The sequence below is a fragment of the Diprion similis genome, chromosome 12, assembly GCF_021155765.1.
Source record: "Diprion similis isolate iyDipSimi1 chromosome 12, iyDipSimi1.1, whole genome shotgun sequence".
Taxonomy (NCBI): domain Eukaryota; kingdom Metazoa; phylum Arthropoda; class Insecta; order Hymenoptera; family Diprionidae; genus Diprion; species Diprion similis.
The window spans coordinates 12,760,239-12,784,885 of record NC_060116.1 but is presented as its reverse complement, the minus strand read 5'-3'; the positions used below and the strand labels follow the sequence as shown (position 1 = coordinate 12,784,885).

The window sequence follows — 24,647 nt, the reverse complement described above, 5'->3', positions numbered from 1 at the left end:
TGACTGGCGGTAATACATGATTAAAAAAAAAAACAAAAAAAAAACACCCATTAAAAAGTCACGGGAATGCATATCGTCGGTTCGAGTCTAAAAACAAATTAATAATTTTCTCCTGCACTTACCGGTCAGTTCAGCTTCGACGTTGATTGCGATGATTCGATTGATGGATTTTTTTCAGGCACCAATGAGCTTCCGAATGCCGGTTACACCAAGATGACCCTACCGCTGATCAATCTGACAGCTTGTCACTCCATCTTCTCATTGCAATACGTCAAGACTCTTGAGTACCGATTCGGAGACTTCGAGACAAGGCAATGCTGTCACAGAACTTGCGGATTAAAGTGTTTTTTTTTTGCAGGTTCGTAGGGGCAGGTCCCTCGTGAATTACCTGCAGTGAAAAAATAGTATTACTACTGTACGACGTTATCGGAGTCACGAGCTTAGGGGTCGATGATACTCGTATTTTCACTCGCATTTGTCACTACGTTTCATGGACAGAGTCGATCATTTGGGCCGGAGAATAATCCGGAAACTAGGATGGACTTGAAAAATTAAAAGGCAATCATAATGTAAAGAAAAACGATGTGATGAGTGTGACATTATGTAATAAACATGTTCCTTATTTATAAGTTTTATGATTATCACAGTACCGTCGTTAGAACTTTAAAAATAGATAAACTTTTTTTCACTCATCAGTTGTCATCCGAAATTAAATTACAGCCACTTTGTTTCAAGAGTGAAAAAAATTGTTGGATCACATTCACTGCGTAATATTGTGTGCGTTGCACCTCATCACACCAGCGAAACACCCACCAATCGTAAGAAAATCTTACATCGTCGACCGACTAGTTCCGAAGTTTGATTTAGAATGACGAGGAAATTTCGCAGACTTGTAGTAAGTATTCTATTTTGCCACAAGGGGGCGGAACGGCGGCCCTACGATTCGAATATCGTTATCTAGGTTCAAATCTATGATGCGTGAATCCTGAGACACGATACATTGTTTCAAGATGTCTCTTTGCGTTTCTGAGATGAAAACGGAAAAATTTTCAAACAGCGACTGATCATCGCAATGATTTGCAGCTGGCGTGCAAAAACATTATGTCATTAACGAAACAAATAAGAATCCGTGTGAACTTGATTTTCCAGTGACGAATCGTTCGATCTGTGAATTTGTATCGACGGAGCGTTGTTACTAGCAGGATACCGTCATGCATATATACCAAATGTGATATTATTTACGAAGCGAGGTGCAGCCTGCTGGCATGTCATACACGCTTCGGAAAAAGCGTCGATCTCTTCATATAAATCCCGGTTTATCGTCGTGGGTGGAAATCAAAAAGACAAAAATATTCCTCGATCTACTTTCTCGAGGGATGACAAGCAGTTGTTGTTTGTGTAATTAGATGTGATTGGAATTGTGCAGTGCTGATGATTCTCAGTGCCAGTGTGACTGCTCGAATCTCTGCCATTTATACCGAAACACCCGTTGTGTTTACTGCAGCAGCGGATTGCCGAATAAATAAAAAACGAAATGACGATCAAACCGGATTATTGTAATCTTGACGTTACGAGATACTGCAAAAAGAGAACCGACGAACTATTACGTCAGAGCCTTATCCTCGTAATATTCGGAGACAATTGTTCTTGCATACAATTTTTGTATTTTTGTATTGCAGTGCCCGAAAACAAGAATATCAAAATGGTTAAATAATTCGTACAGAATATCGAAAACTCCTTCTGTCTCTAGCAGCATCTTTTTCATCCTTCTGATCGATTTCGTTCTTATAATGTTCTATGAGTCGATTGGTGAAGCATAAATAGGTGTTCTACTTGTTTTGCATACAAATGAGGTTTTGGTCTGACGGAAACAATAATAAATAAATAAAAGAAACTGCAGCTCTAGAGACAGACGTCATGCATAGTTGCACTTGAAATTGGTAACGTGTGTTGTTTCAACTGAATCTGAATAACAACTGAACAAAACTAGGCGGTCCAATTATTGGGGCGTACATATAACGCGATCAAACCAAATCGTTATATTTGTTTTCAATCGTTGAGGTGTCGTAAACGTGAAACGATACTTGATGCGTATATCAGTAAAGTCTATCGCTGAAACACGGCTGTATTTACATCCTCTGCCGATGTAGACGAGCAGCTTAATCTCCTTCGTGTGAACATGCTCAAGTTCAACAAATCTGTGCTGTAAAATATTCAAGGGTGAATTTGCTCGTGTGGGCAGTGCAATACTCCTGTTACCTGGTCTGAGTGGAGAAAAGTATGCCTGTCCGTGGGCATGCAATTTTACTAAATTTTGGGTAGACAAATTTGCATAGTATCTGAAGGGATGAATCAAGATTATCCTTGTCGAAGGATGAAAATACCTCCGAGGTGAATAAAGCTGATTTCACATCCGTGTAGGTGAGTTTAATCTGCGTGATATGCGATTTTAACCATCCGCATCAGCGAATTTGATCTTAAAAGAATAAAGAGGGTGAGCATATCACATCCATATGTGTAGGAACTAATGTATGATGTGTAGAGCAGGCTATATCATTCAACGGTTATTCAGAATTCATACAAAACTATACGGAATATAAATATAACATGATTATTCATAAACGAGAAAAAATCTGTTATGGGACTACATTTTCGGGCCCAGAATTATACCTACCTTCTGACTTAATTTGGTATCGGTGTATATTTAACGTTGCGATGATCATTTTTCGCGGAAACCAATTATGTAAGAATATTTTTATCGGAAAGGAAGGTGATAAACTATGTTTGAAAGAAAACTATTAATGATAATACAGTCGTAAAAATATTCCTAATTAGAAGTTGTTTAGAAGCGACCACTACAGCAACTAATCGCTGTGTCCACGGCTGAACCATTGATGTAAAAATATTTCACCTACGGAAGCTAAGTTTTTTCTTGGAACAAGTTAACTCCCGTGTTTGCTAACGTGCCGTCTTTGTCATCGTTCGGAAATACCCAACAACATACATAACCATGCTGGACTACAAATCATAAATCTGGCTAATTAGTCGTGTATGAAATCGCAATTCCGCATCATAAATGTCTCGGTAACTTGTGGTGAAATAAAAATCGCGTAGACATTATTGGATGTTTTTAAAATCGACGGTAATGTTCTACAACGAAAAATCGTTACATCTTATCAGATAATTACCGATAAGAAGAATTAGTTGTTAATGTTGTTTTTGACCATAGAGTGAAAGATACGGAAGTTGCTTCTGTGAACGCGTTGATTTGAGTGTGTAACAATCATTAATTATGTCGGGGGCGTCGTCGATGACGTCACAACACGATTTGACATTCGCTGAACAGTTGAAAAATCATAACGATTTCTATAAGTGGTCAATAATCGTCGCTACGGGCCGCAGAGCTTACATTTTTGTATTTGGAAAGAGAAAGATAATGTCCTTACATTGAAGAAGCGCAATAATAAACGTGATATACGTGTGTCTATCTATTATATACATCAAAGGTGTGTGTCATCGAGGTATAATAAGTATATCCGAACACCGTGTCATACGATTCAAGGAATCGTTTTACCGTGTTTTATACCGTTCTCCTAGTTCCTTCGTTCATTCTAGGAAAGATTTGTGTGTTGTTACAGAATTTTGGCTACTGCATAGAGGCGAGAAGGAAGTTTTAACAAATAATATCAGGAGACCGTCGTAAAATGAGGCTTAGAAGAGAAGCGGAAGAATAAAAATGTGAAAAAATTCTGTGATTAGCATTCTTGGACCATCCGAGAAGTAACTAGCTTGGAAGCATGGTTTCATCGATACCAGTGATCCAAACTTTTGACGTCACGAGCGACCTTACGAAGAGAAGGGGAGAGAGAGATGGAAAGAGAGAGATAGAGAGTGAGAGAGAGAGATAGAGCTATGGACACACGTCCCGCTATACAATACACGTATGTCCACCTGTCTAGAGCCTGAAACGGTTTCGCTTGGTGGGGATTTCGAGTTGTAATACTACGGAAGTTTACGTTCCGCGATCATTGTTACACGGACCTGCAGTGTCACTTCGCGTCGAAGATGATTCTCTCGGTTATTTTCTTCCTACTTTACGCGACGTATCACGTCGAGTCAGCGGAAGAAGGTGAGTTCGATCGTGAGATTATATTTATTCTGTGATTTCCGTTCTCATTTGAAAATTGAAGTATTGTGGTTAGTACGTAACGGAAGTGCGTTCAGGTTACAATAATGGATGGACTTTGAAAATTTTAATCGCGTGAATCGTGACTGCAGTGTCTGTGATTCTTACTGGGTGATTATATACGACTGTTTTTCAAACAATGTAATTACTTTCTGGACGGCGCCATTTTACATTATCGCGGCAATGCGAAAGATCGTTGTTTGCAAATTTTTCATGCAGGCGGTAGAAACGGAGGTGTCAGGATCGTGGACAAAGAGTTAGATTGAAACGGAAGGTCGGTGTTAGAGGAAAATTCGCAGAAACTCAATTATCGACGGTTATAGCAGATAATGTCAGTAGTTTAAGGTACTCAGTTCGGAAACTGGTGGATGCCGATAAATGCGATAATAAATTCCTTTGTAAGTTTGATTATATTGACTCACAACGCTTCGCGGGATCATCGCTAAGATAAATATTTTACGATCCTGTTCGTTTATTATTATCGCTTTTGGAAGGCGACGAAGTATAAAAGAAAAACAAAACAAAAATGTGCATCAAGAGGTGATGTTTTCGATTGATGTCCACGATACTTTTCCGATGGTTAAAAATTCTAATACGCATCTAAAACTGATGTAATTAACGTTTAACAAATTCTTAATTTCTGTAATATAGTAGATTGCTCTTTTCATACTTTCTTCTCGGAATGATCGCATGTCTTTTCATTGGAAAATCAAATTCCACCCGGTACATTGATTGGTTTCACGTGATCTTTGAGCGGAGGTATGCTGATGAACCAGTTCGGTGAAAAAAACACGTTCGTCAAAACGGGTCCGGGGTTCGACCATTGCCGATTTTAAATCGAAAGCGAAATCGCAACTCGTGTTCTTTCTGCGAGTGTCTAAACGCATTCGATCTTGTCGATCGTTTGAGACGAAGACTAAGATTTCCTGCCCACACATTCCAGGTGATTCATGCAAATTGAAAACCGGCGTTTCCGGGGTCTGTGCCTTGCTGAACAATTGCGACGTCGTATTCCAGCAATTGGTGGCTGGCAATGCGCCGGATTCAATCTGCGGGTATGCCGGATTTGAACCAATCGTTTGCTGTCCAAATAGCAGACCGGAAACCACGCGGCCAACTCCGACTATTCCTCGGAAGCCGGTCGGCGATGGACGAGGTGCAATTGCGAGGGAGAGTGAGTTTCAGCTGCTTAAAATCATCCTACAACTTTCATCGCCAGTCTATTACCTGTATGACCACCTTGGAGAACCGACGACATAAATTGCAATTATTTTTTCAGAATGCGCTGAATATGCTACGTACACTTATCAGCTGATAGATCCACCGGTTTTGACCCTGAATCGACATAAAGTGAATAAATCCGTATGCGCGATCAAGTCGCAAAAGTTAATTGTGGGAGGAACAAGGGCCGAGCGTATGGAGTTTCCCCACATGGCAGCGGTTGGTTACGATTTGCCAACAGCCGGAGTCGGCTGGTACTGCGGAGGCACCCTGATATCCGAGAATTTCGTCCTGACAGCGGCCCACTGCACGTTTTCATCGGATTGGTGAGTTTTCCCACCACCTTATTGTTCTGGGTTTTCACTGCAGGATCGCGTATAAAACCACCTCGCAAAAGTAGCTGGTCAATCGAACCGCAAACGTAGTTGATGTTCTGTAACAAAATTATCGTGAATCGCTGCTAAATTACTTGGAGTTCGATTATCAGTGCTAGATTGCACGATGAGTCAGTCCCTCGGTATTTTTCTGGCTGACTCTCACACCATACCCAATGCCTGTTGAATTCTTAGGGGCCCTGCGAAATGGGTGCGCGTTGGCGATTTGAACCTGCAGCGTTCCGACGACGGGGCGTCACCGGTAGATCGTCGCATCACCGAGAAAATCAGACACCCTCGATACGAGCTTCCTGCGCAATACCACGACATCGCTCTTCTTCGTCTCGAGGCCAGGGTGCCTTTCAACGCCTGGATCAGACCGGCTTGTCTGCACACCTCACCCACCACTGGGACTGAGAAAGCCATAGCGACTGGATGGGGGCGTGTTGAATGGAGTAAGGTTCTTATACGTGATTCTTTGATTGAATGATGACAAATGCATGTACAAACAGCCAAGTAATATTACGCTTCAATGATCTCTACCTCCATCTTCATGTTTATTTTTACAGCTGACGATGAAGGTTCGAGTGATCTTCTAAAAGTTACGCTTCCCCTCGTCGATCAGCGAACTTGTAACGCGAGCTACTCAGCTGGCGGGTCTGTAGTGCAGCTTCCCAATGGAGTAATTGGAGAGTGGGCGATGTGTGCTGGACAATCGGGCCGTGACACGTGCCAGGTATGCGTACAGATGAAAGAGTATCTTTCATTAATTTCGCCGAACGTCACAACGAATGAAATTTTTCTCGAACTGAGGGTGACTTTTTGCATTTCAGGGTGACAGTGGAGGCCCTCTCGTGATATTCAGCAGCAAGGATTATAACTGCATGTACGATGTAGTCGGAGTCACAAGTTTAGGAAGATTTTGCGGAAGTGCAGTTCCCGGGGTTTACACACGCGTTTATTACTACGTTCCGTGGATAGAGTCCGTCGTGTGGGGCCGAGGATAAATCCGATACTGGTATGGATTCGACCAAAGATCTTCTTTGGGCTCGACGAGACATTAAATTTAACAATATCTCTCGTCATTTTTGGACAATGCAGCCGGAAGTCCCGATCTTGAGCTACTCGACAGAGCAATTTATAGGATGAAAAAGTTGAATACTTAGAGCGAGCTCGTTCGATACTGGATTTATTTTAAGAAAATAAAGTCACAATAACTTGTTCCAATTTTCGATTTCATTTACAGTCCGTTCGGTTTTTACTAGTGCTGTATGATTTAGCCTGTTTAGCCGTTCAAGACAATTAACTGGGCTAATCGGATGAAAATTAGCTGGCTGAAACAATTAGCAGGCTAAAATTATTAGCTAATCAACGAATTTTAAGCAAGCAAATGAATTTTCACCTCTCAGGTTCGAACTTGGAACTTTATTAGGTAAGTTCATTATATTCACTTTACAGAATTATTGTCATTTAATTTTCCAAGGTGACAAAAAAGTTGATCAATCAGTACTAATCAGCTAACCTAAGAGTAAAAATTAGCATCCATCAAATCTTGATACTTGTTTGGATTGATTTTGCAAAGTAATTTACTAGGCTGCGAATATTTTCGAATGATTTAGTATGTATCATTTTCCAACTGTACTTAGTACATTATTCGGTAATATTAAAATTGGATTTGTTCGAAAACTTCTGTAATTCTCAGTAACAAACGTCTATTTATCTGGTATTATTACGTCAAAAGTTTGACTCCCAAAGGTGAAAAATTCATTTGCTTGTTGATTTTCTGCTTTTTTAGGTTTGACCGGGTAAAATTAGCTGATTAACTACAGCCGGTCATCACAATTTGTCCGTGTGCTGAATCTCAAAACAAATACATTCATTGTTTGAAACGTTCCATTATCGCGATTTATTCATGGCATGTTACAATGACGACATAATAGAAAGAAACATATAGATAATATGACTGCGGTATGTAACGAAAACTAGTCCAACATTTTTCATGAGTTTGTTGTAGAAAATTTTTGCCAACACTGTAGTTGTACGATGGAATTAAAAAATCAAAAGACTCGTCGGTATATCGCCGTAATTTTAATGAAAACGACGCGACGGAATTCGTACTGAAGCTAGTTTCGAAGCTCATTAGTTTTAGGATCATACACGCACATATAGATACAAAGATATATGCCTTATTTTATGTATCCACTTATAAAATTTACGGCGTATTTGTCGTAGTTTACTACTTTGTTCTATACATATTGTAACATTTACCCTCTAGAACTAACATATGTACACATTAATGACATGTGTACACATCAAAACGTGGACCAGGATCGGATGCGTTACATTTTAATAAATAATTTTTATACATGACTAGACCGTGCCTGCAATTTAATTACACCTACTCGACTCCCATCATTCTTGGGGTAATAAGATTTTGCACTTCGAGCATCCAATGATGGTCAGCGAGCGACGTTCATGAAACGTTTGCCGCACCGGATACATAGCTGCAAAATAGGTTGAAAGGTTTTGTTGGGCGCCTGATGGCGTGGTCGACACGCCTCTCAATTTCTAATCTTATCAAATAGCGGCTCAGTACCGCGCTCAGTACCCTTGGGAGAGAAGGGTTAATTTTTAGGAGAGAAAGATCGAGATAAAAAGAGGCAGAGTGAGAGAGAGAAAGAGAGAGAGAGAGACAAAAACACACAATGACACCGCACAATTTATCAAAACAAAACAAAAAAGTTTATATATCCTATATCGCGATATAATAACAAGCAGAAAAACGGTCTTGAACAATTACGCGATTCGGACCGTTGCGTTGTGAACAATCTTACGCTGACTTATTCCAAACTCTGTTCAGATAATCGCGACGCTACCGAACCCATAATATTTTTCGGAAGTACGAAATTTCACAAAAATTGAAAACACAAGCGCGAATAATCGCGGTATTGCTCGTTTCTGATTACTGATGGGTCAACGACATTCTTCGTCGTTCTGCTGGTTCAAAATCCTCACCACATCGCCGTCACGTGACTTCTATTTGCTCGCTTGGTGCCGCAGAAACTCGAAAAAACAAAGGAAACAAATAAAAAAGTACACGTATTTCCACACGATGAAAGTTCACAACGAACACGTCTGGTGGGAATTTTGAGTTGTGCTTCCACAGCTCAAAAATTTTCAAAGGAGTGTTGCGCGGAGCCTCGAACTCACTGGACGTCGAAGATGATTCTTCCCGTAATTTTGTTCCTCCTTCATGCTGACAAATGAGTGCCATTTACTTCACTGAGTTAAAATCGAACAATAATTACGTATAATCGTGTATTGAGCACCAGGAAGATTTTATAATTATCACCTTACCTTCACGAAGTGGCTGACCTAGCTTGCGGTTTTATTGCGGCATTCGGTGACGAGGTCTTCCGGTTATCGGGAGTGGGACAATCTTCAAGTGGAAGCCTGGAAGGACACAGAAAACAAAGGCTATAATTTTAAGGAAAAATTTCTTCGTTGTCTCGTTCATTAGCCTTGTGTGGCTCTCGTAACCCTTCATTAAGGTTGTCAGTTACTGTAGCGTCAGTAAGGGGACATGGGGTCCTGCGAGACCCCGTATTGTTAATGCAATATTTTTATCTGCAGTGCAAATAAAAGGATTTATACTGATAATTGTGGTTGTCCATGCGCGTGTCGATGAAGATCTACGGGTTGAAAATTTCAAATTCATTGCTTATTATAAACAAATAATATTTAATCTCAGAAGTTGAAAAACCTGAAAATTTGATCACTAGGGAGGATATCACGAAACAAAAAATGTATATATTAATTTGCATAAGAATATTGTTTTAGCATAGTTGCCAAGACGAAGATATAAACAAAGAAACTGATCCATAACGCGAGATTTATTAACTAATGAGGACAGTTTTATACAATTAAACTCTTGAAAAAGGTAAATAAATTATATCTCGCCAAAACAGCTAAAGCCATCCGACCTTTTTGACCAACCATGAATTCGAACTTCAATTATTCCAACGTCGGTCAACCGAACTTTGCATATGCATATTTTATTACAAGGCTGTCTACTTTTGAAAATAAGTCGCAATAAAAGAGATTGAAATTAATTACAAACACGGTTTTTCTTAGTAAATTGGTAAATAAAAGTGTATGGTTCGATTATCCGAATAGACCGGTTTTCCGAACACCAATGTCCCCCAATTACTTCTGATAATCGACGTTCTACTGTATGCTAATATCTTATCCACAAATTCCAGGCGATTCTTGCAACTCGGAGGATATTAGTGCCAGGGTTTGCTCCTTGCTGAAGAACTGCGATGTCATACGCCGGCAGTTATTGGATTGTCATGAACCGGATTCAATCTGCGGGTATACTTCCGACCATGCACCAGTCGTTTGCTGTCCAATTAGGGAACGCTCTACCTTGAATGGCAGCGAGCGAAGGACGGGGCTCGAGTTACGGATAAGTATACGGATATTGTTTGCAATTCGTTTTTTGCAAATGGACACAAGCAGTAAAAAACTGCGATCTGTGTATCACACCACCAAAGGTTGCCTCAATCGGTTGAAAACGGATTATAAAATTTCCAGTATTTTATAAATATGTATTTTTGTTTCCTGCATTCAAGTATGAAATATGGGGGAAAAAATTTAATTTGTACCAGAAGAGCTAGAGTGGACATCGTTTTTGAGTTGGTGAGTGAACGTCTCGATACCATGTAAGGCTAACTTTCAATCTAGTCATTTTAACATTCATTTTGATGAAACTTATCAATTATGACTGAATTATAAGCAGGACATTTGCAGAGAAGCTTATGAAAATTGTTTTTAGTCCCAAAAGAATGTTGCATACCTCAATTCAACGCATATTAAACAAACCTGTAATAATAAATCGACATTCAAAGAAAATTACTTATGAAAATTTGATTATGACAAGAGAAAATAATTTTTTTCTCGCAATTCTATCAGCGGTTCGTAGTCCCCCAGGGTGTTCCACGTTCCCCTATATGCATCCTCGAAAGTGCATCAAGCGTAAATAATGATCAATTTAATATCGGGAAAACCCGCCAAAGTTTATGCAGTTCGGGGTACACTTTACCAATGGACATTCGCCTGATGGTCCACGAGAAGCCTTAATCCTTGCGAGTTCAATCCTTGACGATTTGTTGCACCGAATGGCAGTGAACTTCACTGCATATCACATCGATGTACCGATTCTGAAGTATGTTACGTATTCATAGATACAAGGATTATGTGTTACCTGATACGCATTACGTATAGAAATGTATATTGCTTTTAAAGTTTAAATTACATTGATTGTATAAAAATGTTGCACACAAAAAATTTGTATTATGATTATTAATTCATAGATTATAAAGTCTGTTCTTCCAATCGAGAGATCTCTCATTCACCCACTGTATTTTATTATTTATTGAATTCGCATTCATTTTGAATTACTACCCGAGACTCACTTCAAGTAGCACGACGAAAGCAATTGATAATGACGAAAGTAAAGGAAATAATTTTCTTGTAAAGTTTTTTTCAAAACACGTCATATCCAAAATTTCTGATAGGAAATAAAAAAAAAAGGAAATGTCGTGTTTTAAAAAGTTCTGCATCAACGGTTTCCAGTAGAACTAAATACCGGTATCAGGTGCGTTTGTTTTAAACAATTGGTCTGGAATGTCGCATCTGCATTACAAAGTAACTGTAGTTTCTATAATTCAAAGACATAGGTATAACAGTTCTGAAAAAAAAAACGATATTTCATTCATATCCCTCTATTTTCGTTGTCACTGCTGTGTCGTACTGTTGGAAGGCTTAAGTACCTCGTTTCGTGTCAGAGGGAGACCATAAGCGAATAGAAAAGAGTGGAAATTAGAGCCAAAAGGAGGAAAATAACTAGTATCCACGTTAATACTTTCATTTAGATGCATTTGAAGACGCATCGAGTTCTGTGCAATCTTTTTAACCCTGACTCTTTCTACCTTGATTTAGGTGTAAGCACAGGCAGTGTACTGAAGAATTTTCTCATAACTTGACGAGGTGATAAGAAAGATAAGAAAAATTGAAAGTGCTCTTCTCAGATGTTTCAACTCCTGCTACAATCCTAGAAAGTATGAATCCAATCGGTTGTATAACGGGAGGGCGTGCGTAATCCCTTAGCAAAGACAAGCAACAGTGACGAATCGACGAACGTGATCTTAATATGTATACAAATAGATGTAAGGTAGAAGTAAATACGTAACAGGTAGTAAGATAATCTACGAATGGCTGAAAACCAGGGCTTGATTATAACTGGCATTAGGAAATAATAAGAAAATAAACATCGCGGTTATATACTGATAGCTGGAATTGTTATCGGTTGAATAATGAACGAGTGACAGAGGAAAGGAACGAATGTCAGTATATATCAAACCTGAAAGGAATGAGGGATGAGGATGGACGTGAAGAGCGTTTTCTACTCCAGCGCAATAACTGCGAGTGTAGTTAACGCCAAAAGGATCCATCTGAGATGGACGAGGATGAAGCTGCTCCCGGAGCAGCTCGCGACGATCAGAGCAGCGTCAGGATGAAGTGTCACGTTTCGTGTGCCTTTGGCGAGGCCAGACGCCACCGGGAGTCAGGGATCCGGATAAACCTGGTCCGGAGGATCGAGAGGAATGTCACCGAGCGTACGAGGGCGCACCATCATCCTGGTAGTCTTGAGACTGTAATCACCCTGCCAGTGTTCCCAAATAACACCGCGGAACGGATCGTGCGTAGCGTTTTCCGGGTAATAATCGCCGTTCAGATTCGCCTCGAAACAGCTGCGGAAAAACGGAAACGATAGAAGTAAGGAGTAAGTCGAAAGGGTCAAAGGATCCCATCCTGATGTCTCACCTATAGAACCACCAGCCACCACCGTAAGCCGGTGCGCAAGGACAACATGGCGGTGCGCTGTCGTTGTCCCGGTCGACGGTGGAAAAGGGAGTTCCATCATGAGCGCTGAAAGCGTCAGTGGCGTTGCCCTCGTAGTCGCCGATCCATATTCTGTAATTGTCCACCTCGGCGTCGACTCTGTCGATCATGTAAGCAAGGAAGAAAAACGTCGCTGTCGTCTATATCTCATTTCACAATCAAGGACAATAAAAGCTGTTTTGTTAGGTTGTAGTTATATATGTATACCTGAAGGTGGAATACTCGGCCCAGGCCGTGACGCCCTTCCAGTCCTCGAGCTCGACCCTCAGAACGACGTCGGCCTCGTAGGTGAGCCTGCGGAGAGGACACATTCATCCAAATTTCCAAGTTCCGTTTTTCGACCGATCTACTCACCTGTGAATGTACTCGTTGCCGAGCCAAAACTCTCCCCAAAAACTGCCGAAACCGAGCCTGTAATCGTCCCAGTTTCTCGTAAAGTTCTCGACGCCACCCCAGCCGCCACCCCTCTGTTGAATCACGGTCCATCCGCCCCCGGCGGTATCAAGATCGCAGTTCCTCGTGTAGAAATCGCGACCAGCACCGTTAAAGTCTCTGTTTTGCCCGAGCATGTAAACGCCCGAGTTCCTCCCGGTGTTCACCAGACTTTCGCACTTCTGTACGTCCGCGTAAAGCAGTTGATCTCCTGGTGCTTCCGACGTCGATAACGTTTCGACACTTGCCGTGGTGACGGGTGGCGGTAATGTGGTGGTGTTTGGTACCGTCGTCACCGGACTCCAGGTTCGTGGTACCGGATATGCGGGAGTCGAGGCTGCCGTCGACGTCGCGTCCTCGCCGTTGTTGGGCGTCCATCCTTCCGTTCCAGTGTCAAGCGGTATCACCGTGACGTCTCTGTCAAGGCTGCCTGGAACAAGTACTTTCTTTATAAAATAAAACACGGATGGAACTGTGACTCCAGAATCGGTTGATCCGGAAAAATAGCCCTCATCCTCACCCTGAGGAGCGTCCTCGTCGTCGCCACTCCCGGTGTCGTCGGTAGCGTCCCCTGAACCGTCGTAGACAAGGAGAGGAAACTGATTGGAGGACGGTGATTCGCCCTTAGTCCGAGAACAAGTCTCGCCGATTTTTCCGACGATATCTTTCAAGCGATTCCTCTGCTCGGAAAAGCCCCGCTCAAGAGCCTCCAGTCCGATGGATGACTGGGAATTAACGTGGTTGACAACTCCTGACGATCATAAATTCGGAGTGATTCTATATGAATATTTTCACTGTTTACCGAGGTCTCTTAAAGTTCCGAAGTCACGCACCTTCGACCCGCTTCATAAGGGTCTCCGCATTTTCTACGAAGGAGCTGACCCGATGACTGCTTGCTCGGCAGCAGCTCGACAATTCTTCAATATCGTGGTGAAGGTTATCGTCCGAATCACCGCGACAAGAAACGCCCGTGACGTTTGAGCCACGCAGTAGATCCTCAATGGCGTCTAACGATTTGATCATCTTTCGTTGCGGTACCATCAGCCTCTTCCAGAGTCTGCAGAGTGAAAATTATTCTTCGACAAGTTTCTCAAAATCACCAAAAAATTCCTGGGATAGGATTAGGATCAAGATTAGATAAAAAAGCATATCGACATGGCTTACCGATTGAGCAGCTTGGCCTCAGTTTGAGAAAGATCCGAGGACTCTGGCTGATCGTTCAACTCGTTACTGTCCGTTTCGGACAGCAGCTTGTCGTAGACGAGATCAACCTTGGCCTGCACATCCTGAAGAGCTTCTTCCACCGCCGGTGGCGTGTTGCATCGAATTACCAATTTTCCGGAAGCCTCCTCCGTTTCGTTGCGTTTCTTCTTCTGTTTCAGGGTCGTTCCAATGCCCTGAATACCGGCCTGCACTCGGTCCACTTTGCGTTCGACGTTCTTCAACGTCGAAAGAACGCCCCTGAAAATTTCAAGATGAAAAAGTGCTGCTCGTGGTCTCCTGAAGAAGGAAGCAAAGTTCGTTTTCGACAATTTCTGTCTTGAACTACTAACCTGCTGGCGAATTCTCCCATCAGAGGATCCTTGGGCGCCTCCAATTGATGAATCCTCTGCGAGGTTTCCTGGAGGCTCGCAGCGACTCTTTCCAATTTGTACTCGAGGTTCATGAGCTGCGAGACTTTCGTGTCGAGGACGATCATCTTCTCCTGGCCCCTTGAGAGATGGTCCATCTTGCTGTCGAGGCTCTTTATCTGCTCGTTCCAGGCAGCCACGTGCAGTTGAAACGTGTCCCAAACGTGGCTTCTCTCTTGTAGACCATGAATATTGCTGTCAATACTCGCCAACAGCGTCGACGTCGTCAACATTCTGTGCTCCAGTTTACCCAGGTACAGACTGTTGAACTTGTCCAACTGACCTAGCGGGATTTTCACAAACAACTTATTATAGGATCGCAATTTCTTCAAGAATATTTTTTTGGGAGATAGCTTTTCGCCAAATTATCGTTCGAAGTCAAGTTCACCGATGAATGGGAGTCCTAATCATCGGTGTTTTAAATTCAAGAGTACAAAACGATTGTGGGAAAGTGCCGAGTGCGCGGGTCACGTGCAAAATGAATTCAATTTGTCTGCTCAGCAATAAGTTAAGCGACCTTGTCTGTCAAACTAATGAATCTGCGCCCAAAGAGGCAGACTTAACAATCCTACATATGTTGCCAAGTAACTGATCCACTGATAAATAGCGTACCGCTTTCTGTTTAGACTCTCTGCATGTGAAATTAACTTTTTGCAATCTCAAGGGTAAAATTAAACTGACGCTTAGTAAAAAAAAAAAACAAAAAAAAAACAAACAAACAAAGTACGCAGATAAAAATCTGAACTTTGGCTTTTAAACAACGATGATCGTCTGCGCAAAAGTTATTTTTTCCATCAGCTGCACCAGCTTGAGTCACAAAAAAGCCAAGAAAAGCAAATAAACTTCAATTGTTTTCAATTCTTCAATAATTCAACGAGCTTTACCATCATACCCTCCTCAATTAAGGAGGAGAAAAAAATTTGGCTGCTCGTTTTTTGCTTTGCTTTGTGTGTATTATTATTATTATTATTATTATTATTTTTTTGTTCAACGCGAGATCGGCCCTCTTCATGCGCTTCACAGATGCTCTCCTCGTGACCTCGGACGCACATATTTGACACAAACACAGCTTATACAGTTTGTGTATAAGTATGGCGTGGGAAGCGGTTCAGTGTGTGATGTCAACGTGTCTTTTCTCTCACCAGCTATACTGCTCATCATTGCTTTAACGCCACCGATTTCCTCCCAAAGACGGTCAACCGGCGATCTCTGTATCTCCGATTGCCTCTGCTGGATTTCCGGTTGATCCATCGTCTGGACTTCCGGTACAACGAAGGGCTGCTGCGTCGTCGTCGTCAAGGGACCGACGGCCTGTGCCGACGAGATCACGGAGATCATCCATAAAATCTTGATACAAAAAAGAAAGTAAAAGACATTCGATTTACAGCGATATTAAGTGTCTTGACCATGAAATATGTAAATTGGCTAAGCCTTGTTACTCTTTTATTAATCGCATTTAATAGAGAAACCTTTTTTTCTTGGGCTATAGAATTTTTATACATGCAATCGGATTCGTCGATGATTTCCACCGTGGGAGCTGGGCTTTCGTTATTTCTATTTAGATTTTAGGCTCGTATACCAGCTGGGCACCATTGATGGGGGTGAACAATATATGACAGCCTAAACGAGATCTACAGCCAACCAAACGTGACCAAACGTAACCGGTCTACCAATAATCGGCAATTGGACTCTCCCATAGGAATAAACGTGTCTAATTAACCAGAGTTCCGGTCCATTCTGTCTCCTTTGGAACGTAAAGACGACTTCCATATTCGAAAATTCAAACCTACCAAACAACAGTTTCCAAGTACAAGCTCTTCGTCAGTACTATTGAATCTGCACGTGAACAGGTCTCCGAAAATACGAATACTATTTCATTTTGGAGATAAATAGAGATACGGAAATAAGAAACGGTCAGTTGCACTTCAAGAAAAAAAAAGAATAGCATATACATACTAATAATTAACGTCCCTCGCGATGGCTGAGACCCGTAGACTTTATGGCAAAGGTATTTACTGTGTTTCACAACGGTGGGTGTACGTACGTTCTAGGCATCCCATATGGGTCGCGAAACACGTGCCTTGAAGGCGAAGAACGGTGGTCCACCGCTGGTTTGTTTTACGTTCTTATCACGGCGCTGCGCGTACGCAAGATGCGTGCTGAATTAGGAGTTAGAACATTTGCGCAGCATTACCACATGTGATTAAGTTACACCTCATACTTGTCGATGGAATAACAAGTTGTGGAAGCCGGAGCGCGAGTCTGCAGGTGAAAGGATGAGAAACGAGCATCGCAGATTGTATAACAATTATTATTAGCGAGCTGTAATAACCCCGTGGAGAAAACATCTTGCCTCATTTATATCTTATGGCGAATTTTAATTTGCCAAAAACATGCCGCATGTAGGTACGATGTACTTACTTTTTAGGTCACTAGAATATACGTGTGTTTGTTTTGAAAAGAAGACGCGGAACCGGGATGGTTTATATCGTATAACGTAACTACTAGATGACTAAAAAATGACACGAATAGGAAAAAAAAAAAAAAAAAAAAAAACGTTCACTCTGTGTAACCGGTGAGATAGATAAGCGGAATGGATATAAGTATGTGTTTACACGCGGTGTTAACATAACGTTGGCGGACTTTTTTTACTCTCACGAATCAAAGCAATTTCCAAGGCAGTCGATGTATTACCGATTTTTGTACAGAGAATACACTTTGCATTTTTCCATTCCACTCTGACAGCGATTCATTGGAATTATTTACTGTTATACAGTAATTATGCGAAAATCGAGGCGACTGTCAAAGTGGCTGAAACGAGAGAGATAATTATTTGACGATGATTCTTCACCCGGAATGAAACGGAAATTTCAATACTTCAGAGATCCGATTTCAAAACGGGATTGCTTGGCTTCGGAGTTACGCATCGTTTTTGATTCGGGACCAAAAAAAGGCGACCCAAGATCAAGTGCGGATGATAATTGACGAAGATACGTATAACATGGACTAAACCTTATCCTTTTACTTGATAAACTGCCTGTGTCTCGATAAAAATCTGAAAGGAGCTGTACCACAAAATATATCATTTTGGTCTCCAGCGTTCCGAAGCCTCGACTAAAGATAAGAAAAAAGTCACCGCAGAACAGTGACTGATTGACGTTTGACCGGTGAGATAATACATGCTTTCATAATTAAAATCATTCTTTCGACTGCAACCGGAACAGCCTTCACTGCATTTATGGGTTCTACTCTGATCGCTTTGCGACGCTTCCGCAATACATTCTTCCGAATAAGAAATACGCACCGTTCGCATTTAGGTATTTAAAAAATTCTTTACTCTCCCGAATTTGCGAATGAAGATGCTCGGATCTTACTGAGAATTTTAGTAATTGTGCTTACCTGATAAGATCGCATCTTTGTCCAGGCCTCGAGCACCTGATCGCGGATTGGAGTCAGAGAGCCGAGCCGGCAAACAGCGTCTTGAAAATCGCGGTTTGTGCGCGCGCGAATTGAAACGCGGGTTTATTTGACAGTCGTAAAATAAGCGGCGCACTTGTACACGAACGAAACACTTTGCCGGGTCATTAATCTCGAAACGTTCGCTCCTAGCAAAGTCTCTCCGCGGACTGAATGACAGACTCACGATTAGCACCAACTTACGAACTCGCAGCGACTCGAGCTGTAAGCGACTGACAGACGGGAAATCACTGACCGAGAGTCGCTGTTGCCGGGGTTCGCCGCTCCTAATTTTTTCCCTTTTTTCTATCTGCTTCTCCTGCTTTTAACCCTTTGAGTCATATTCTTATCACCTATTTCATATCCATTTTTTGTATATTTAGACGACACTTTAACACATTTCTTTACAGTTCTTGCTGTTTCTGATAGTATACTAATAGGTTTTCAATACTCGAGAGTAATTATTGCGATATAATGTAAATTATTGTTGTTAGAAACGAATTGAATAAAAAAAATCGTCAAAATTGAAGGAGTAATTCATTTTATAGAAAGTTACTCCTTTACACGTAAATTACAAGTTTTTACGGTCGCTGATTACGAATCTGAAATCGGATTTTAAAAATTCAAAATTGCGGATCCAATATCGTGGAGGAAAATTTCAAACTCGATCGAATTCGGAGAAAAATCTCTGTCATGGTGTTTTTGGGGTTGCTGATTACGAATGTGAATCTGATTTTGAAAATGCAGTCTGGTGAATCCAATCAGCGACCCCACAAACCTCTGCATAGAGTTTCTTGATCGTATTCGATTTCATCAAATTTGAAATTTTCGTCCACCATATTGGATCCACCATCTTGAATTTTCGAAATCTGATATTAGATTCCTCCAAAAAGTACAAAATATTATCTCGTTATAAAAGTTGACTCAGTACAATAACGCGTAACATAAAGGGTTAACTCCTGTTCTCGCCTCGCCTCCAGACGTCGCGGGATTAATTATTATCCCCTTGGAAAGACGGCTGGAACAATTCCACGCTTGGTGCGAAGCCAAATCCCGAAAAAGACACGCGGTGCGCCAGTTTTGAGGTCGAAGAAGTTGGAGCAAAGCGCTGCACTGATTTTGGGCGTCAGTATATGCTGAGAATGAAAAACAGTCGGTAAATTTAATTTGTTTCGTTGATTCCGGGCGGTCTGGACTCTGGTTTTTGAATTGTTTGAAATTCGGATCACGCCGACGCTCCTCGAGGGCGAAACATCGATCTTCGTGAGAACGGTGCGAGGTGAGCGCAAGCGCCGAGATCAGTTTTATTTTCAGCTTTGTAGAAAAGCCGACGGAACGGACGCGACGTGCTTTGGAAAATCTTAAGCCAGAATAATGTTAGTCTATTCTTAGTAAACGCTCAATAAGATCGCTTCTTCGTTTTCTGTCGCGAGAGACGGGCTTTGGCTATAATTCTTCGCCTATTTTCCGTTTTTTTTCCATTTTTCTAATACGCACGTTGGGAGGCAGCCGTTCGTTTCGACGATGTCCAAACTCGACGACGATTTGTCAAACAGCGACAAACCGCTCATTACTCAGAATTTTAACCAGAATAACAACGTCGTCAGGTACGCAATTAACACGTTATTTATCCATTTCGAAGTTTCAACGTTCTAAAATCGCAGGTATTATTCTTTCGAAATTAAGAAATTATCATTCTTTGATAAAAATCATTCAAGCTTCCGAAGCTTTCGAGTCAAAAAGCTGCCCTGATTTCCAGCCTCGGAGAACTTTTCAACCATGTAAAAGAGGGCAATTCTGATAAGCAAAGTTTCCTACGTCGAGACGATAAAATGACGTTTTTTGAAAAATTTGAAATCAAAATCGTAATCAAATTGGCATCTCGAATTACTATCAAGTCATTCTGCAGAAAAATACCATTTTATCCAACATAAAATACAAGGCCGTAAATAATTTATTGTATAGCCGGGTTGTTTCATACCTTTTATCGTCAAATAATATTTCTTTATCTTAAGTTCGCCTCATGCTGGTCCCATTATAATTTTTCTGGAAGCGAGACGATCACTATAATTTTCATGTCTATTTTCTCCCGAGCGATTCAACCACGAACCCAGTGTCAGTAATTGTTTTTCTCTGAAATTCCAACAGCCTAGGAAAGACGAAGGGCACGATGAATGATGGTTCTAGTCGTTCTAGCACAACAGACGTTAGTTCGGAGAGGAAAAGATACTGCCTGTGGATATTGATATTTCTGCTGGGTGTGATGGGGCTGTGCAATCTGTTCCTAAGCATAACGATATTCGCGGTATTGCGGATGAATCAGAGAATGGAGAGCATGGAGGTGATACCGGAAGAGAACCTGATAACATTTTTTGGGAAAACTGATTTAGACCGAGTAGGTATTCGCGAAAAGGTGTGATGAAAATCGTGAAAAGGGAAGACCAAAACTAACCGAATTTCTTCCAAAACGCAGCTCTGTATCTGGCGAGGAGTTTGCCAAGGATACGGTGACGAACCAATGGCGATATCCGGCGACGACAGCGGCGTCCAAATAAACGTGAGGAACCACCGAGACCAGAACCATTCCAGCGTCCAAGTGTACTGGAACGGGACGACGGTGTCGAGGGTGAAAGTACTCGAGGCGAAGGACCCGCGAACGGGAGTCACATACTTCTCGACGAGTTCCCCGAGCTTTGAACTCCCTTCGGGGGTGACGAAAATCAGCGTCAAAATAGCTGAGACCCACAGAGTTACATCGCCGATAAACTCGAGCTTGAAGTTCGAGGCCGACCAGCGGGCGACCGTCCACGGAACCGAGGGTGTCCATATGGAGGCAAAAGACATCCTCTGGAAGGCTCGTACTGACCTCTTCCTCAAAAGCGACAACGGTAGTATAACTCTGAGTGGTAAGGAGGGTATTTTGATCGACCTTAACCGCGTTCGCGTCGTGCCTCAGGACTCCAGAAGCCAGAGCGGTCGAAATCAGTATAAAGTCTGCGTTTGCATGCCTCAGGGAAAATTGTTCCGGGTCCAAGTGCCGCCTGGTAATAAGCAGGTGAGCTGTGCCCACGTCAGTATGACGCCGGAAAACAGTCCTTGCAAGTGATGGAAGTGAAAGGTCGAGATCTTGTGTTGTAATATTTTTGCACGACGAGCGATCCACATCGTACCTGGAAAAAGGAATTTCATTTATTTAATTTTAAAGTGATTTTTAGACAGGTGCGTTGAATCTTAGGTGCGTTCCCCCGAACCAAGGCAATGGTGATCGTCATCTGCCCCAAGAAATTAGTCAATCGATTCTCCGGGAATATTCGTCAAACTTTTTTGGGGCTTGAGGCTGCACTTTTCAGTGACTGAATTTCACGGTGATTTCTTGCCGATTGTTTTCTTGTATGTACATAAAATAAAACAGAGGTTCACGTTAGTAAGTTGAAGCACTTACGCGACGGGCTCGTACGTGTAAAGACCGAATATTTATTGATCAAAATAACTTCGTCGCATTCTCGAAGTGACGTTGTTAATTTGACCTATGACGATGGTACAATTGCTCGTCATTTCTCGTTGACGAGTACGAAAACGTACTTCCAAATTCATACGAAGACTGCACACACACGCACACGAGACGTTCTACCAGTATAACAATAATAATAATAGTAATGATAGGAATTATATTAATATTAAGCTAGTTATTTCCGAATGTATCCGTATATACGTAGGTAATTACATAATCGCATTATATATTAAATGTTTGTCAAAATAAGATGTTCGGTGCTTTAAACTGAAAAATAATAAATCATCATCTATGTTTTGACCAGGATAAATTTTTTTACGACCAATAGGCAACGATAAACACACACATACATGTAGTGTGTACGTCGGGTTGCCCACAAAAGTCAAAGAATATACATTGAAAAAATTGATTATCGAATTTGAAAATGGACAATTTCTCTTTACCCATCTCCGCTCTGTTGATACTGTTCCTTGTACAAATTTGTAATTATATAGTAATTATATAAGTTATACCATGTAGGTATAGAGTCGTTCCAAATTTCACGTGAAATTGTATCAAATATACAGACAGAGATACAGGCACGCCTCATAACGATCTGGAACAAGCTGGGTTCGTTCGTTTCTGTAAAATATTGAGTTCCTTATGCGTCTTGGGTCACCATTTCTTCATTTCCTTCGTCCATCTCCTCCTGCTGTTCCTGTTCCGTTGGAGGTTCGTAGGCTTTGTCCAAAGGACTGGCAACCACACCGCCAGCCCATACACTCATTTCTACCGCTAATTTATTACCGCCTTCGAGCAATGGCCGATAACCACCGTGCGCCAATACTCGTAACAGGGTTTGTGCCGTTAGACATACTTGGTCTTGCTGTTCTAAAGTCATAGCGGTGTGTACGCGGATGTTTCCACCCTCGCAGGGATCGGAAATTCCTTAAGATAAAAGTATGAATTAAAATTTGGCTCCCAGTCATTGAGGTCAACATTTTCTCGAATCAAAACAACTCACCGGCTGACCCAGGCAAAAATAACCCGGAAGCGAGGAGCTGGAGCACACGCTTGTAGGCTTGATTTATCGGCAGTGCTTGTCTGCTGGGATTATTCATGATTGCGTTATGTGCCAGAAGATCTAGCATCCATGGAGACAGGGGTTCGAAACCCTCGAATCTAGTCCGCAAATCTCTCAGCAATCTGATCAGTACTTTGATGCTCGAGTGATGGGCGTTTTCTTCGAACCATCGGGAGTGTCTGATGGCTGCTAGGTGTCCTGTAAAAAAATTGGAACATGTTGAAATAAGGTTGATAGTGCTTTGCGATTTTACTATTGTTAACTTGATCAATTTTTGTCTCTATTTTAATTTTTTCCTGTGAACTTTTACTAAAAATTGAAATGACTCCAACGCAACATAATGTTGGCAAATACCTTGGCAGATTTTAACGTCAAGATGTTGCTCGGATTCCAATTTACGCAAATTTTGATGCAAAGTGGTAATGAGGACGCGAACAGTGGCCTCATTGGTTGAAAGATCAAATCCACGTTCCGTTTGAGTTAGCTTAAACGCCTCTTTAGGATTGCCCGCCTTCAAGTCTGTGTTTACTTTCGTGCCCAGTGCTTCGACCGCGGTTTTTGTTGGTAACGTTTTGAGGATAACAACGATATCTGCTACGTTATGACCCTTGATCATTGTCCCTTTTTTAAAGCTCCCGACCTGCCTGACTTCCTCGAGTTGCTGTAAATGAAATAAATCCATAAATTTTCCTTCTCATTTTCCTTTCATTAAAAAAAACATACTTGTATCTCTATTTAAAGGTATTTTAAATTCGCTGTATACTTACACAAGCTTCGAAGGTTCCAGGAGCAACGATTAGATTATCCAGAACTCCTTGTAGCTTGGTAACGAGGTTTAAGATAGAATTCTGCTCTTTCGCCGTCGGACACATGTCCGAGTTTTTCTTCAGAAGTGCGGTAGTGAAATCAGCCTCATCTGCGGCTGCCTTGACGCGAGGAAACGCAGCCTCGCAAAGGGTGTAATCAAAGGGATGTCTGGGCAGGAACTGCTTCCTAGGAAACCCCATTCCGCGCCCCATCCCTCCTCGCCCACCTCTTATCATGCCGCCACGAGCACCTCGAACCATGTTAAGCCTGCAATGTCAGAACAAATCGAATGAAGCGTGTAATCATGTCTGGAGTCGATACATAGTTTACAAGATATTAAAAATTATTGCGATATGATTTCCCACTGGATTACTGCTTGGCGTCGGTACAGGGGATGGATGAAGTGGGTGAAACGTGCTTGAGAGCTTGAACGATTCCGATCAAGGCGATATTTGAACTAAATGTTGGACTAGTTGTGCGCCAACTAATTTGCAGACGAAATATAAGTGACATTATACTTTGATTTATACCCGTTTTACTGCCCCCATTAAATAACCTTCGGCTTTAACCTCCCGCTATCTAAGATCGAAAAAAAAATGAAAGACTAATAAATTTACGAAGCTTTTGGATACATCAGGTTTCCAGGCTCGTAGTTTCGGCAAAAATGGGGACGAAGCGACGCTCGATACTCCTGATCGGTGCGAATCAACATTCAACGAAGAACCTAACCAAGCATAACAGACTTACATTGCTGGAAAATCCAAGATCACCCTGAAAGCAGATCGTATCCCCGTATCTCGTTACTCGGATTGAGACAAGCTGTTATTTATTCTTCTAATCGAGTGCGGTATTTATTCAATAACAACTTACCCTGGAGAAATTATTTACGCGACGGCGGATGTTGATCCTCAGAGCGTGTTTAGCCGGTTTAACGATCCCAAATCCTAATGGCGTTACAGCTGAAGTTAACCGCGAGTGCGCTGAGCTCCGTGTCGCCATC

At 41.8% G+C, this 24,647-nt stretch overlaps 3 protein-coding genes across 5 annotated transcripts; 1 reads left to right on the top strand and 2 right to left on the bottom strand.

Annotated features, from left to right (window-relative positions):
- Positions 1-4,050: 4,050 nt before the first annotated feature.
- LOC124413495 (venom protease-like) lies at positions 4,051-6,811 on the top strand. Its single transcript, XM_046894116.1, has 6 exons — positions 4,051-4,129; positions 5,130-5,360; positions 5,466-5,733; positions 5,977-6,236; positions 6,351-6,517; positions 6,615-6,811. Exons 1-6 carry the CDS (start codon positions 4,066-4,068, stop codon positions 6,786-6,788), a joined length of 1,164 nt encoding a protein of 387 aa, XP_046750072.1. The 5' UTR covers positions 4,051-4,065; the 3' UTR covers positions 6,789-6,811.
- A 5,256-nt stretch (positions 6,812-12,067) lies between these two features.
- LOC124413494 lies at positions 12,068-21,429 on the bottom strand. Of its 2 annotated transcripts, none has more exons than XM_046894114.1 (10): positions 20,719-21,429; positions 15,953-16,157; positions 14,733-15,093; positions 14,344-14,640; positions 14,013-14,236; positions 13,700-13,930; positions 13,102-13,609; positions 12,955-13,041; positions 12,670-12,846; positions 12,068-12,596 (listed from the first exon to the last, which is right to left on the bottom strand). In XM_046894114.1, exons 1-10 carry the CDS (start codon positions 21,091-21,093, stop codon positions 12,410-12,412), a joined length of 2,652 nt encoding a protein of 883 aa, XP_046750070.1. In that variant the 5' UTR covers positions 21,094-21,429; the 3' UTR covers positions 12,068-12,409. The 2 variants fall into 2 exon arrangements, with proteins under 2 accessions (XP_046750070.1, XP_046750071.1); XM_046894115.1 differs by lacking the exon at positions 20,719-21,429 and adding an exon at positions 18,212-18,239 and having other exon boundaries at positions 12,071-12,596; positions 13,694-13,930; positions 15,953-16,163.
- Positions 21,430-21,659: 230 nt separating this feature from the next.
- Positions 21,660-24,611, bottom strand: LOC124413496 (interleukin enhancer-binding factor 2). 2 transcript variants are annotated; one of them, XM_046894118.1, is made up of 5 exons: positions 24,518-24,611; positions 23,608-23,914; positions 23,195-23,501; positions 22,781-23,038; positions 21,660-22,704 (listed from the first exon to the last, which is right to left on the bottom strand). In XM_046894118.1, the coding sequence occupies exons 2-5, from the start codon at positions 23,905-23,907 to the stop codon at positions 22,418-22,420; spliced, it is 1,152 nt and encodes a 383-aa protein (XP_046750074.1). In that variant the 5' UTR covers positions 23,908-23,914; positions 24,518-24,611; the 3' UTR covers positions 21,660-22,417. The 2 variants fall into 2 exon arrangements, with proteins under 2 accessions (XP_046750074.1, XP_046750073.1); XM_046894117.1 differs by lacking the exon at positions 24,518-24,611 and adding an exon at positions 24,395-24,410.
- Between the last annotated feature and the right edge of the window lie 36 nt (positions 24,612-24,647).